We start from the raw sequence: 15,377 nt of genomic DNA on the forward strand, positions 1-15,377 counted from the left end.
TTGACCCTTGTGGTTTTTGTTTTTTTGTTGAATATTTTCATTTCTGTGTGCAACGTAAAATAATGTCAGCATCCAAAATAAAACTAGAATGTTTGAAAAGCTGTGTTGAAAATTTGTTGCTTTTTTTTAACAGCATACATTTAAATCAATGCAATTGTCATGGGGGGCTAATAATTTTGTCCTCATGTGTTTGTTTACAAAGCTGATACGGGAAATGACAGAAAAATCTCCACAAACCTTACCACACCTCGCTGGTTGAGACATGCCCACAACAGATGTTCTGCCCTAACATGAGTCACGCTCAACTGTGAGCCAAGGGTGGATGCTGGAGTGGAAAAAGGGGAAGTTACAGCTTAGAGACTTTTCCAGGGAATTCATAATTCTCTGAAATCAGACCACGAGTGTTGTCAACATTTGACAGGCTGAATAAGTTTATGTGAGAAAACAACGGTGCAAAGACACAGGACCAGAGCAAACCCTTTTTCTTCTACCCCGGACTCTTTTGGAGCAGGATCAAGACTGCGAGGAGAAGTACATGATCACTTCTCTACAGTTTTCCTGTTCTGCTTTCTTCTGGGACTGAGTTTGGAGAGTGCTGCAGGAAAAGGACTCTTACCACCACTGGTGGATTGTTTCCCTGAGGACTGCCATCTTGGGGTGGATAAGCATTCTTTCCAACTGTGGATTTTTGTTTGGGACAGAGTTGTTTTTACTCTCCAGCCACAGAGGGCTAGGATTATTTCTAAGGATTTTGTACAAGATTGTGACATTTGACTTTATCTTTAAGTTCTCTGATCCTACAAGTTTAGTGTAGTTTACATCCAAGGTTCCTATAGTTTATTCTAGCCAACAAATATAAGAGACTCTTGGGATTTTCTTTTTTTTTTTTAGTATAAATCTCTAAAATTGTTTCCTAACACATTCACCAAGAGCAAAGGTTCATAGAGGAGAGCTGCTGTTAACTGATGCATCTAATGTTAGTATTCAGCCCAAGGCTGCTGGATTGAGTGCTGCATTACTGGAAGTAGAGTAGACAACAGGACGGGGGCAGTCGGGAAGTAAGACAAGTCTCTTCGCCACCAGCTTACAAAAAAATCAATTCCCTGCATCAGTAATACCGATAGTGACCCTAGCTGATGGTCTTACCTGGGAGATAGAGAGCCTCAGTCACGATGTCATCGGCAGTTGAAACCACATCAGGTGGCCTGGTGGTGGTCACCCAGGTGTTACCATCTAATCAACCCCATGCCCAGGACGTTCAGCAGGGGGGTCTGAGGACGCAGCAGTTCATCCGGACATACCCGATGGCTGTCGGGGTGAGTTAATTTATTGTTGTTATTGTTTTTTTCTTTTGTTTTTTTTGTGAAAATTTTATTTTTTTGTGACAACTGACTTTCAGGAGTTTGCTTATATTTTATGTGACATTGGTTTGAATTTTTCTGTTTGACGTTAGAGAATTAAAAATGAAATGATCAGAGTCTACGGTAGACGATCACATGATGGATCTGTTCATCACTAGAGTCATATCAGCTGATTGGAGCAGGAAGTCTAATTAAAATCATCTTGAAAGATCATGTGACAGTCACCTGATTTACTAAGGAAATCAACAATATCAGATGAAATAGTTTTCTATCACAGTTTGAGTCTGTTTCATGAGCAGCTCCATCCTCTTTGTTAAGGCCCATTTCTACTCCCTTTACATACGAAAATGTATACGTCCTTTTCAATGTTACTCTCACTGCTCACATACTTCCATGCGTCCTTTACGTTGGCATGGATGTTAACCATTACATCCACGGGGGGGGGGGGCAGCCCAGAGTCAAAAGTTTATGACAACAACAAACTCAAAAACAAACATGGCGACTGTGGAGGAGGTATTGATAATGTAGCTCTTGAATAAAAGACAAAAACAGAGGCAACGTTTCTAACCATCTCGCACAACTTTTCCTCAAAAAGTTCCACCGTTGTTATTTCTTCTTCGTGTCTCACTAGAGCTACGTATTGGGTAGTGACAGCAACACTGACACACGGTTTCCGGTGGTACTGCTCTGTTTGGCCCGTATCCGTAAGCTTTATGGAAACGTGCAGAAATACGGACGAAATGAGCACGGACAGATGGCTCCGTCAGGATCCGTATTTAACGTTGAGCATAAACGGGCCTTAATAATGATCCTCTTTCTCCCTATAAACCTGTTTTAAATTTTTTAAGTAACAGTGTTTAAATAACTAGACTCATACTAAATACTCTTAAACCCTGTAGAACTTCGTCTTTTACATCCTTACATGTCATTACTTCTTCTGTTTCTACTTCTCCGTGAAACTTAGATCGGTTCATTCTACTCCATCATAAATTAGAAAAGTTCCCTTAAAGGCCTTTGCACACTTCGTCGTTTTTTTCATCCAAATTTTTCACACATTGGCAAAAAACAAAATCGAGCTCATGTTCTAATGACGTTTGCAGACTGACGCCGAAATTTCTGTCCGCCATATTTTTTTTTTTGGAGAAAGTTCGATTTTATGCAAAATTTCACATCTGTCCAAGTCATTTAAATGGGTGATGGATGATTCAAAACAGTGCCCGCTGCTTCCTTCTCGCTTGCTCACTCCCGCCAGACCCCTCCTCCCTCTCTCTCTCCTTCTCTTTCGCACTAACCTCACTTTAAACACCAAAGTTTGCTCATTTATTCTGTGGATATAGACCATTGAACTATAACAGATAGATGGGTGATTCATGATTCAGATCAGCGCCCATTGCTTTATTCTCTCTCGCTCACTCACCCCAGTCCAACTCCTCCCTCTCTCCCACTCCTGAAATCTCGCTGCAAACACCGTAGTTTTCCGGTGTATTATGTGGATATCAGCTATGGAAATATAACAGATAAAGGCATACGTTTGTAGCCGACTCACAGCTCATAACAAAGACAGAATAATACACCGCTTCCACATTATGAAGCAAATGACATTTTTCTCTTATTTTCCGAAATATTAAAGCAAATGACAGTCAGAGTATTTTTCAAGTCATCAGCTGTTAGAGCATAATTCAAATGTTTTTGAACAAACTTCATAATGATAACCATTATTATTTTTTTTAAATAAAAACCTCAAAATGCACTGTTCCACATTATTAAACACAACAGAGTTTTAAAGATTTTAAAGGTTGTAAAGAACTGAAAATAATAATGTGGAAAGCGGTGTAAAGTTGCTCTCTCTTTGTCTCCAACGTGGCTCAGCGCTATGAGGCATGAATGGGTGCTGAATGAAGCTCTCTGTCAGGATGGATCCAGCGAGATTTTAAAGGAGTGACAGAGACGTAGACTCGCAATACGCAACTATTTGCCACATTCTCCAAATTTTCACAGTTAATGCGATAAAAAGGAATCGGATCCAGTGTGCGAGGTCTGAGTGCATGACGTTTTTTTCAGATTATGGATCCGAAAAAAAATGCATCAGAAAATAACGGACCCAGAGTGTAAAGACCTTTAGGTTCTAAATTATAAAACACAATTTTAATGTAATATTACACAACTGACATGTCTGATCAGATGTTTAACACTGTAGAAAATTCATTTCAGCTGTCTCATTCTAGCAAGTCTAAACTTGTAAAAACTCTAAAACGTGAACATACAAGAAATAATTCTAGGGGGAATTTTTTTTTTCTGATTTTTTCTTTGTTGTTAAAAATTATGTTGGCTGACATTTTATCTATCACAGTATTCAGTTTACATGACAGTATAAAGTATTTACTTTACACAACAGAGTATACAGCATTTAGTTTACATGATAGAGTATAGAGTATTTAGTTAACATGTTAGAGTACACAGTATTTAGTTTACATGACAGAGTATACAGCATTTAGTTTACATGATAGAGTATAGAGTATTTAGTTAACATGTTAGAGTACACAGTATTTAGTTTACATGACAGAGTATACAGTATTTAGTTTACATGATAGAGTAGACAGCATTTAGTTTACATGATAGAGTATACAGTATTTAGTTTACATGATAGAGTATACAGTATTTAGTTTACATGATAGAGTAGACAGTATTTACTTTACATGATAGAGTAGACAGTATTTAGTTTACATGATAGAGTAGACAGTATTTAGTTTACATGATAGAGTCTACAGCATTTAGTTTACATGATAGAGTATACAGTATTTAGTTTACATGATAGAGTATACAGCATTTAGTTTACATGATAGAGTAGACAGTATTTAGTTTACATGATAGAGTAGACAGTATTTAGTTTACATGATAGAGTATACAGCATTTAGTTTACATGATAGAGTCTACAGTATTAATTATAAGTAACAGCATTTCATATTTAGTATATTCTGTTTTCAGCTGTGCTATGATGTACACATTTGAACAACAGCATTAATTGTGTATTTTTCATCCTCTATGGTGTCTGCAGACAGTTCAGATCATGATCGGTGTCTTGGTCCTCTTGTCTGGTATCGTCATGGCGATGGGAGCCATCAGTCTTGGAGCGTTCAGCGGTTTCTTTGTGTGGGGTGCTGGCTTTGTGAGTATTCTTTATTTTTTCTTGACTAATCATAAAGTCATAATAATTGACTTAATAAATCAAAAAAAGATGACAAAATATTTGCCCTGTAAAATTCTTTCAATATAAAAAACATTACCAAATATCGTTAACTAAACACATCATTATTTAAACATGTCATTAAAAGTTCTATTAAATTACAAATGACTTTCTCTGAGAATGTGATAAATGAAGTTAACTGATATTTTGAAATGTTGCAAAAAAATCTATTTGTTAATGTGTTCAATATACTGAAATAGTAAATAAGTCTTGATTTAAAAAATGCCACAAATTACACGTTTTAACAACAAAAATTAGGTTAAGGTTGTTGATGATAAATATTTAACATAAAAAATGTTAAAAGATATTTCATAATTATTGAGAATGTTGGGAGCTATCTCTTAAACATTTTATTCATGTGCTATTTTTATTTAAATTTTTTTTTTTTTTTTTTTTAATGTTCCATAAATTTAGGAGCAGTAAATTGATTCAGATATTGATACTTAGCTTTTTCAAATGTTTAATAACATGCTTTAGAGTATTTTTCTGATTGAACATCTATCTATTAAACTAAAAAGAGGTTTGTTTATATTCTGACATATCTGACATTTGTATATTTCAGAGGAATATTCTGTCTAAATAATCATCTTTTCAACAATCAAACTAATTCTGTGTTAAAGTTCATCATTTATTCAATGTTGTTTTGTGTCTCGTTCTCAGTACATCACCTCCGGCGCGCTCACAGTGGCTGCTGGGAAATCTCTCCGTCCCTGTCTGGTGAGTGACTTCCTGTTGTCCAGAATCCTGTTACTTCCTGTGTGTGTTGCTGTCATGTTATTGTTAAAATCATGAGAATCAGTGTAGGTTTCCCAGCATGCTTTATTTCATGTCATCTATATAAACAAACTTCTTTCATTTATTTCTGGCCTGTATTTGGCATGTCTCTCTGTCTGATTCTTAATCAGATATTCTCATCCTGTCCTGTGCTGTCTGACCTTCATTTAGCCGTCTGTGACCTCTAATATAGATATTATTGTTGTACCTGTCTGGCTCTGTCTTTCCTCTCATGTGTCTCTTCTCTCCCAGATCAACACTGCTTTGGGTTTCAACGTGATTTCCTCCGTAGCAGCAGTTTCCGCCATCTTACTGTACACTTCTGATGTTTTATTAGTGGACCTTTTCAGTCGGGGTTATGACACCAAGGTAATTTCTATAAATGATATTTATTACATCTGCAGGATAATCTGAGCTGAAATGCCTAAAAAACATGAACAAGTAAAACACAGCTATCATCTCTGCATGGTTCCTCTAAATTTCACACACACCTCTGATCAAAGTGATGTTTAACATAAAACAACAACACAAAGAAAACTGGAGGAGGAATAACATCAATGAAACAACAGAAGAGTCAGACAGAGAGCAGGGAAGAGGACCAGAGGAGGACAAGAAGATCCAGAATTATCATCAAGATCAACAGCTGCTGCAACCATATCAACATTTATACCATCTTCATCTTCAACAGCATAATCATCACTACATTTAACTTTATCATCATCATCTTCTTCATCATCTTCATCATTTTAATCAGTCTCATTTAGGTGTTCAGCAGAGCTTTGTTGTCAGCTTCTTGATTATCTAAACAGATTCTGCAGGTCAAACTGGTTTTGTTAAATCTTTCCTAGACCTCCATCAGGTAATGAGGTGGATTACAGGTCAGTATATTTTCTGGCAGATCCATTTCCTGGTTGAAACCAGACTCAAAATTGGAGAGAGTCTCGTTATGCTGATTTTTTGTTTTTGACCATTAATGGAAATAACACAAAAATTACCCTTTGTTGCTTTTTTTTGTTTGTTTGTTTTGTTTGTTTTTTTTTTTTTATGTTTTTGACCATGACTGGAAAAAAAACTGAAAAACAAGTCATTTTTCCATTTTTTCATTTTTATCACAAACAGAAAACAATCACCATTTAAAAATTTTGTTTGCTTCATTTAATGAAATACTTGAGGAAAAGGAAATCATGTGACCCATTGTAAAAGGTGAGCTTTTCAAAGTAAAAGCCTCCATGTCAAAACAAGAGCCTTTCATTAAATTTTACAGTATGAAAACAGGTAAACATGCTCTATATACAATATTAATATTGTAAATTGTTAATGTTTTGGCCATTTCATGGACTGTAATGTTATTACCTTTTATAAAATATTTTTTTCTCATTATACATATATATATATATATATATATATATATATATATATATATATATATAGATGGCTCTTGTTTCAACATGGAGGCTTTTACTTTGAAATGCTCAACTTTCCCAGAGGTTACATGTTGTCATTTTCCTCCAGAATTCCATTAAATGAAGAAAACAAAGTAATGGAATTGAAACAAACCAAAACTGCACCCTGTTTATTAAAACATTGTGATTTGTTTTTCCATTTTTGTGACCAAAACTAATAAAATTGTTTTTCCATTTTTCTTATTTGTGGTGAGAAACGACAAAACTGAATTATGGCTCGTTTATTTTATTTTTTTTCCATTTTTGGTAAAAAAAAAAAAAAAATAGACAAAACAGAGTAACAAGAGTTTCTCCCATTTTGTGAGTCTGGTTTCAACCAGGAAATGGATCTACCAGAAAATATATTGATCATTACAGGTGAATCAGGTTCAGCATCTCAAAGTCTGAGGTCCTGGTTTTCTGCTGTCTGTAGTGGATTAGTCCCCCTGGTGAGGAGTGAGTCAGAACCTCATGTGAAGGAGGTAAAGCATCTGGATGTTAGGGTTAAGTTTGTTCACTGAAAGGCTAAAAAAAACACGAGATTATCTGGAGGACTGATTAAACATCAGTAGTGACATGTCTCACTGATGCTCAGGAAATTTAAGTCTATGGTGAGAATTGTTACATCTATGGTCAAGATCTCTGGGTGTTTTGTCAGGATATCTGAGTCTTTAGTCAGGAGCTTTAGATTAAAGCTCAAAATCTTAGGGACTATGGTCAAGATCTCAGTCCATGGTTATCAGCATTAGGTTGATGGTCATGATCTTTGGGTGTGTGGTCAGGAACATTATGTTTGTGGTTATTATCTCTGGGTCCGTGGTCAGGAGCATTAGGGCTGTACTCATAAGCTTTTATGTCTGTTGTCATGATTTTAGGGTCCTGACTTAAAGACTGAGGTCATAGTTACAAGTCAATGAAATTACATTCGGGAGGGTTTTGGTTCAGACTCTGAGAGAGTGGAGCTTAGTGATCTGCTCCTGTACATGTTAAGTGGTCAGCTGAGGTGGTTCTGGTGTTTTATCAGGGTCCTCCTGGTGTCCACCCTTGTGAGGTCTTCAGGGTACATCAAACAGGGAGGAGACCTCAGGGTAGAGACATAAAAAAAACTGAATTACATTTTAGTCTTGCTTTGGTCATCTTGATGAAAATTAAACTGAATTTTAGTCAGTTTTAGTCATCAAATATCTTTTTTTGGGTTAGTCCAGTCTTTCTCATGGGAATAAAGGCTGTGGCTGAACATTCTTACTCATAGTTGTACTTGATTAAATGAGCACTGGTACTATGCCCTGCCTCTGCACAGACTGACTACCACTCTGTAACAGTGCTGGTCTAATGTCAGAGTTCTCTGTGCAACTGAAACGTTTATGACACGACACCAAAACTGGAGATTCATGTGGCCATACTGGGGTCTGACAGATCAATCCATGTAGAGATCCGACTGTTGATGAGATTAGGGAGGGCTCACTGCCCCGTCATCAGCTCTAGATGCGTCCTCAAACGGGTAGCTCAGTTGTGGTGGACAGCAAATCCCAGCAAAATCGAAAAGCCCAGCAACAGATCTCTGATGGGTTAGAACAGAGGGCATGGTCTAGACCTGCCCCCTTTGGACAGGCTCTGATAGGTCTGCTTAAAAATGAAAACTGACTGATTAATTTAATTGCCGTGTTGGTCTGTCCGTTACAGATTCTGATTTCGGGTTCTTCAGGGGTCCTGTTGGTGTTCCATGTCTTGGAGTTTGCTGTTTCCATCACCGTCTCTATCTATGCCTGTAGAGCTACCTGTAACTGCTGTGACAACCAGGTGAGTTCATACTGACAGGTACCTGGTAGGTCTACCTGTAGCTGTGAATATTTATTCATGAAAACACTGAAAATGAAAACTGATGGTTGTTCTGTGTGTGGCTGTTTAAAGTTTGTTGATGATGATGATGTGTGTCGTTGTGTAGCAACATCCATATGTCTACTTCACACCTGCCCAGGCCCCACCACATACTGGACCTGCCACCATGGCTGTACCTCCACAACAGGTAGCACCCCCCCATAATTATAAGAGTGGACCACAATGGTCACATGATCAGTCTCTGTGGTTCTGATTGTAGTTAAATCATCATTAATGTATTCTTCTCTTTGTATTTGTGGTTTTACAGATTCCCAGCTCCTCTAAACCAGCAGAGGACAAGGACCAGGTCCTCCCTGGACTCAATGAACCTCCGGCCTAAAGACCTGCTTTAAAATAAAATCACATGATGACAACGTGCAATGAACACAGCCATAGAGAGTCACCATCCTATCATTTGTTTAAACATATTGTTAAAGGGATACTTCAACATTTTGGCAAATTAGCCCATTGTCAGAATTCCTATAGTCTTAGTAGTAGATTTGTTTCCTTTTGTTGTCAGTGCTAGCTGTTCTAGATCTGGGGGGACCGTTAAACCAGCTGCACCGCTAACGCTATGTTAGCAGACGGAATTTTTGCTTTCCCTGCACATGCTCCGAGTAACAGTTCTCTGTCCCTAGGTCTGCCCGAATCCTGTTTTTACGGGATAATATCTCATAAAAACAGGAAAATCAAAAATAAGTGAAAAAAATCCTGTTTCTGTTAGATAGTTATGTCGTAAAAATAGGAGGATTTGTTTTGTTCTCAAGTGAATGCAATATGCCACCGTAATTTGACACTTAGGGTCGGAAGTTGGTAAAACAAGTCAGAATATGGGTTACGATGAAAAAGGAACACAGCATTACAGTTAAAACGTCACCAAGCAATTAACAAAGGGGTGTGCCTGAGCTCTAAGGGTTAAATGTAGAGATTCAATAACTGAATGTGGACATTAAAGATCATTAAAGTGTGTGAGTAAAATATAAAACCTTTGGTATTCAGTCTATGTGATGACAGTAATTATTGTTTTAATAAAAATGTAAAACCTTATTAAAATCCTTCTATATTTTAAAATCCAACCTCTTGTATTAAGCAGTCCTGCTTTGATGATAATAAAGATTATTGTAATGTGATCACATTTTAAGAAGTTTATGTTTTTTTAATGACTACTAAAAACCTGTTACTGGTTCGAAAGAATATCAACACTTTTATATTCTGTTATCAATCTAAGGATAATCCACGCTGGTCTGTTACTGATGTCACAGAGATTGGGTTTTTAAATTTAAACATCGAATCCCAACAAAAAATGATGAATCAAACTAGAAACATAAAGTTTTCATTTTTTTAAAAATTAATTTTCCAACAGTGAGCAGATCTGAGGGTGGAAAACAGACAGTAAAAAAGACTTTTATAGTTTTATATCAACAGATTTAAACATCAGCATAAATATAGACAGATAAATATATACTGAACAGGTCATTATTCATTCTATTACAGCATTTAAAATAATAACATGAATTATATTAACTTTCATTATTTTAATTCACTTTTTAAATGAGAAGAAACACAAACTGCTACCATCAACAAATGACTGGGTGAAAAAATGAAATAAAATGAAGTAAAATAGAATAAAATAAAAAATAGAATTGATTAAAATGAAATAAAACAAAATGAAAATAAAAAATGTGAAGCTCTGCGTTGTGAGGACAAAACTGATCTACAGAATTCAGAAATGAAACCAGTGAAAATTTAAATAGAGTCCTTTAAAGGGACACTTCAACATTTTGGCAAATTCGTCCATTGCCATAATTCCTATCGTCTTAGTAATAGGGTTGTTACCTTCAGTTGTCGGTACAAGCTATTTTTAGATCGGCGCTGCAGAGTTTGGACCTGCTGTACCAACTCAATGTAAGCAGACGGTGTTCCGGCTTTCCCTCATCAAACTCATCAAATACACAATCCAACAACTCCAAAATGCTCTCATGGACAAGTTGTGACCTGTGCATTCACCACGCTATGAAATAATCATGGAACATTATGAGACGGAGATGTTTTAAAGCTAAATGCAAAGCCGGAACTACATTCCAGACATGGCTGCTGCACTGTGTCACTTCGCCCAGTGGTTTACTCAAGAAATAGTTCCGAGTATTTGCTTCATGTGTCGTAATGTTACATAATTATACATTATTATTGCAGGCTAAACAACAGTGGACCAAGAACTGATCCTTGTGGCACCCCACAGTCCAGACCAGCAGTCCTCCAGCCATTTAGAACAACTACCAGAATTTTGCCTTAACATTATTTTGCTGCATTAACAGCAGCATTAACAGCAGCCTCTCCATTACTCACAGCGATGACACAAAATTCCCTCCATTCTGCTGATGATATTAAACCTTTGGTTAAACAGGAAAACCTCACTTAGATTAAAATTCTGCTGTAAGAGAAAGCTCTGGTCAAACTTTCCCACTTTCCCTGCATAGTCTCCAGCAGTACTGAGCACGCGCAGAGAGATAGCTTTGCTTGATGTCATTGTGAATACATAATTAGCCATGTGCTCACCTTCTGAGGAGATAAACAACCAGGACAGTAGTTGTAGTAAGATTAGGTAACTTTTAGTTTATATTAATACATTCTCGCAACATATCTTCAAGGTTACACAACATATGATATGCAGGTATTCAGTATTAACTTGTCTGGTAATTTGCATGTTTTCTGCTGGACATTTTTAACGGTTATACAGAAACACAGCCTTCAACTCAGGCTGAAGTCTAGTAGGGACAACCTGGAGAAGGATTATGAAGACTGAAAGTGTGTCCTTTAGTCAGGTGAAACTAAACTAGAGCTCTTTGACCACAGAGATGTTGGAGATGTTTGGAGAAAGAAGGGAGAGGCGTATCACCCAGAGAACAGCGTCCCCACAGTGAAACGTGGTGGTGGGAGGATTTTGCTGTGGGGATGCTTCAGTGAGTCTGGAACTGGAAACCTTGTCAAGATGTAAGGAACCATGAAGAAATAAGGAACCTGGGTTGTCGCTTTTTCTTCCAACATGACAACAACACAAAACATTTGTCACTTCTGGTGAAGAACTACCTTCGGAATACCAAAGTGAGCGTTACTGAACGGCCTGCACAAAGCCAACTGAAAACCTGTGGGGTGAACCGAAGACCAAAGTCCATGCCAGAAGACCATCAGATCTGGAGGAGCTGGAGAGATTGGTCAAAGAAGAATGTGCTGGGATTCCTCAGGAGACTGTCAGAGACTAAAACTACAAAAAACGTGATGAAACGCCTGGCTCTGCATGTTTCCTCTCTCCCTGCTCTCTCTGATCTCCCTCCTCCCCCTACCTGTGTGGCTTCAGCACACCTGTGTGCTGTTAGCACTCAGGGTGGAGGAGGGGGAGAGGAACATGGCAGAGCAGAGCTGAGCCAGGCACCGTGACACTCATGGACAAGCGAGTGAGGAGGTTTGATTTGATTTCATTAACCTTCTCTTTTCGTTGAGTATTAGTTAATTCAGTTTATCCTAGTGTTTTGGTTATCCCGTTCTTTCTTTTCCCCCATACATGTTTAGATTGTTGGGTTTTGTTATTTTAGTTTGGCTGTAGTCGTTGGTAGTCCTGTTTTCCTGTGTTTTCTTTTCTTGATTAAATAGTTTGTTCTTTTGGGTTAGGTAGTTTAAGTTAGGGGTGGTGGCTGGTCCAATGGCCCATTGCGTGGTTAGCCAGTCCACCACCCCTCTTTTGTTCTTTTTGGCTGCAGCCCTTTTGATTTCATTGATTTAGTTAATGTTTAGTTAATTAATTAATTGTTGCCCAATTAAATAAAGTTTGGATTGTTGTTTTGAAACTCAAATCTTTTGTCTGTGTCTCTTTTGGTGCGAGCCGTATTTTTTCCTGGTTAAAATTCATTTTTAAGAGGCTGTAACATATATGAAGGCTCGCCAAAAATGTGTGTTTTTCATATTTTTGTGACGTTTTTGTAGGCTTTGTTTAAGCACCTAAGTATCATCAGTATCAGTATTTGTTAGTTGCTTTGCGTGTTTTTTTGGTAAACTGTATCATTTGTAGTTGCAGTTTTTGCTCCATGTTAATTTGTGTTTTATTTAACTGGAGATTTAATGTAACCGTTACTTTGATACTTCGATTGTTTACCTTTGTGTTAAGCACGTTTCGCCTACTTTTTTGTAACTTTGTTTCCGTGTATTTTTTTAGTCATTTTTTGGACGCGTATCGTTGGACACAGCTTCCGTGTTTGTCTCAGAATTTTTGAGTGTGTGCTCTGCCATCTCTGCTCTCATTAGATTTTTTTTGTGTAGCGGCTAAATTTTCTCTGGCTGTAGAGAAAGTTGTAAACTTGTTCTCATTTGCAAAAACTTGTTAAACTTAAAATGGAGTTTAATATTGATGAGTTTGTGGCTCATCTGAGCCTTGATATATAAAACCGTTTTAAAAAAGAACAGTTATTTACTCTTGCTAATCATTTTGGTGTTAATATTTCAAAACAAAGTAAGAAGCAAGTGTTAAAATCTGAGATAATTGCCGCTTTGTCTAAAAAGGGAGCGCTGAATATTGATCCGGCTGTCTCAGCCTTCAGCACACCTGCTCTGCAGCCTGATTCTGGTGATTTGCTCCGGATTAAAGAGCTAGAGCTCGACATGTGCCGCTTAGCTCTAAAAGAAAAAGAACTAGATAATGAAAAAGAACTTAAAGAAAAACAATTAAACTTTGAATTTGAGTTTCGAAAAATGGAGTTTGATTTAAAGCAATCTTTTAAGACTTCACCCTCATAGTGGTGACTTTGATTTAAATAAATATATTCGTTTAGTCGCGCAATTTAACGACAAAGATGTTGATCGTTATTTTTGTCATGTTTGACCGTGTTGCTAACACTTAAATGGCCTAAAAATGTGTGGACCTTGCTATTGTAGTCAGTATTTACTGGTAAAGCTCAAGATGCTTACGCTTCCATGTCTCCTGACAGCTGTCTTGATTACGAAAAAGTAAAATGTGCTGTGCTGCGCGCTTATGAACTAGTACCGGAAGCTTATAGACAAAAATTCCATAGGTTTAAGAAAGCTGAAAATCAAACTTGCTGTGAATTTGGTCGTGTAAAAGAATCCCTGTTTGATCGTTGCTGTCAGTCAAAGCATGTAGATGATTTTGAAAAACTGAGAAATCTGATTCTTTTAGAAGAATTCAAAAATTGTCTTCCCGACAGGATTGCCACCTACATAAACGAACGAAAAGTAACAACCATTTCTGACGCAGCTGTGCTCGCAGACGAGAAAATTCTACCTCACAGGGACAGCTTTAAAGGTTTTCTTCTTCGTTTGGGCGCAGCGCTAGTACAGCTAAACCTTTCATGTTTGCAGCTAAACAAAACTCTCAGGCAGAGATTAAAAACGGTAACAGGGAGGCTGCAGATGCTAAAGATAAGACTGTGCTTTTATTGTACGAAGCGTGGTCACACAATTAATCAGTGTTTTGCTCTGAATAAAAAAACCAAGACAGCAAAAGCAGTTAACTTAATGAAAACTTTACCCTGTGTCAAGTGGATCCAGATTTGAGGTATAAGTTCAGCCCCCTAGACCCCTTCTATCAGGCAAGACCGTTTACAGAGAGAAGATTTGGGCCCCCATTGGGTTATCAGAATGGGCCTCAAAAGAGGGGGAGGGGTCGACAGGGTTTTAGGCCTCACAGAGGGGAGAGAGGACGGCAGGGCAGAGCTGAAGGTAATCAGGGTAACAGAAAGGGAGGCCGGAGGAAGGATGATAACAGGCCAGAGCAGTAACAGAGGAGCACTTGCTTACCTTAAGTATAATCAAAAACAGCTTAAGCAGCACAGCATTTACTAACCAGGGCATAAGTATTACGTTTCAATCAAATCATATAGTTTAAGTGACAAGTTGTAGTAAAAAGTGCTTGCATGTAACAAAAAGGGGAAGTTCAGCGAGAGGATTGTGGCTTTGCAGGTAAGGCCAGTTTGAAAAGGGGAAGCTGTTAGGAGAAAGTGGAAATTTTTGCCCTGAAAAAGTGGAAGTAACCTAACGGCAGTTGAGGTGGAAAGGTACAGAGTGTTCGTTTGTAATCAAGTAGCAGCATTACGTAGGGACAATAGTGTTGAGTCATGGCAGGGGGGGGATTATGGAACAGTGAATATGGGGGGGGAACAGGAAACATGTAGCCCCATATAAGGATAGAGAAGAGTATGCAAATATGGAAATTATGAATAATGTAGCAGCTCTTATCGACCCCAATGATGTTAAAACTGACCTTGAAATGTATGCTCCCTTCATGATGAAAGGTTTGGTCTCACTGACTGATGGGGGTCCAAAAGTTCCTATAAACATCCTGAGAGACAGCGCTGCTTCACAGTCAGTCCTTTTACAAGGAGTTTTACCGCTGTCAGAAAAATCCTCGACTAATCCCAGTGCGTTAGTTTAGGGATTTAGGGTTTGTGGCGCTTCTGCTTCAGACCATCCATCTGGTGTCAGATCTGGTTTAGGGGAAGGTAGTAGTGGGTGTTAAATCTCAGTTTCTCATAGACGGGGTGTCCCTTATCTTGGGCAATGATTTGGCCGGGGGTAAAGTCCTTCTAAATCCTGAAGTCACTGCTGTTCCCATTTCAGAGCACCCAGACGAGTTGGCGCAGAAATTTCCTGATGTGTTTTCTGTCTGTCCTG

General features: G+C 37.9%; 1 protein-coding gene across 2 annotated transcripts; it reads left to right on the plus strand.

The window, feature by feature from the left end:
• Positions 1 to 326: 326 nt before the first annotated feature.
• On the plus strand, positions 327 to 9,834 carry LOC121528947 (membrane-spanning 4-domains subfamily A member 18-like). Of its 2 annotated transcripts, XM_041816629.1 has the most exons (7): positions 331 to 1,316; positions 4,417 to 4,527; positions 5,266 to 5,322; positions 5,632 to 5,748; positions 8,505 to 8,621; positions 8,767 to 8,847; positions 8,968 to 9,834. In XM_041816629.1, the coding sequence occupies exons 1-7, from the start codon at positions 1,173 to 1,175 to the stop codon at positions 9,037 to 9,039; spliced, it is 699 nt and encodes a 232-aa protein (XP_041672563.1). In that variant the 5' UTR covers positions 331 to 1,172; the 3' UTR covers positions 9,040 to 9,834. The 2 variants fall into 2 exon arrangements, with proteins under 2 accessions (XP_041672565.1, XP_041672563.1); XM_041816631.1 differs by lacking the exon at positions 5,632 to 5,748 and having other exon boundaries at positions 327 to 1,316.
• The last annotated feature ends 5,543 nt before the right edge of the window (positions 9,835 to 15,377 follow it).

This window comes from Cheilinus undulatus, linkage group 3 (genome assembly GCF_018320785.1).
Source record: "Cheilinus undulatus linkage group 3, ASM1832078v1, whole genome shotgun sequence".
Lineage (NCBI taxonomy): Eukaryota > Metazoa > Chordata > Actinopteri > Labriformes > Labridae > Cheilinus > Cheilinus undulatus.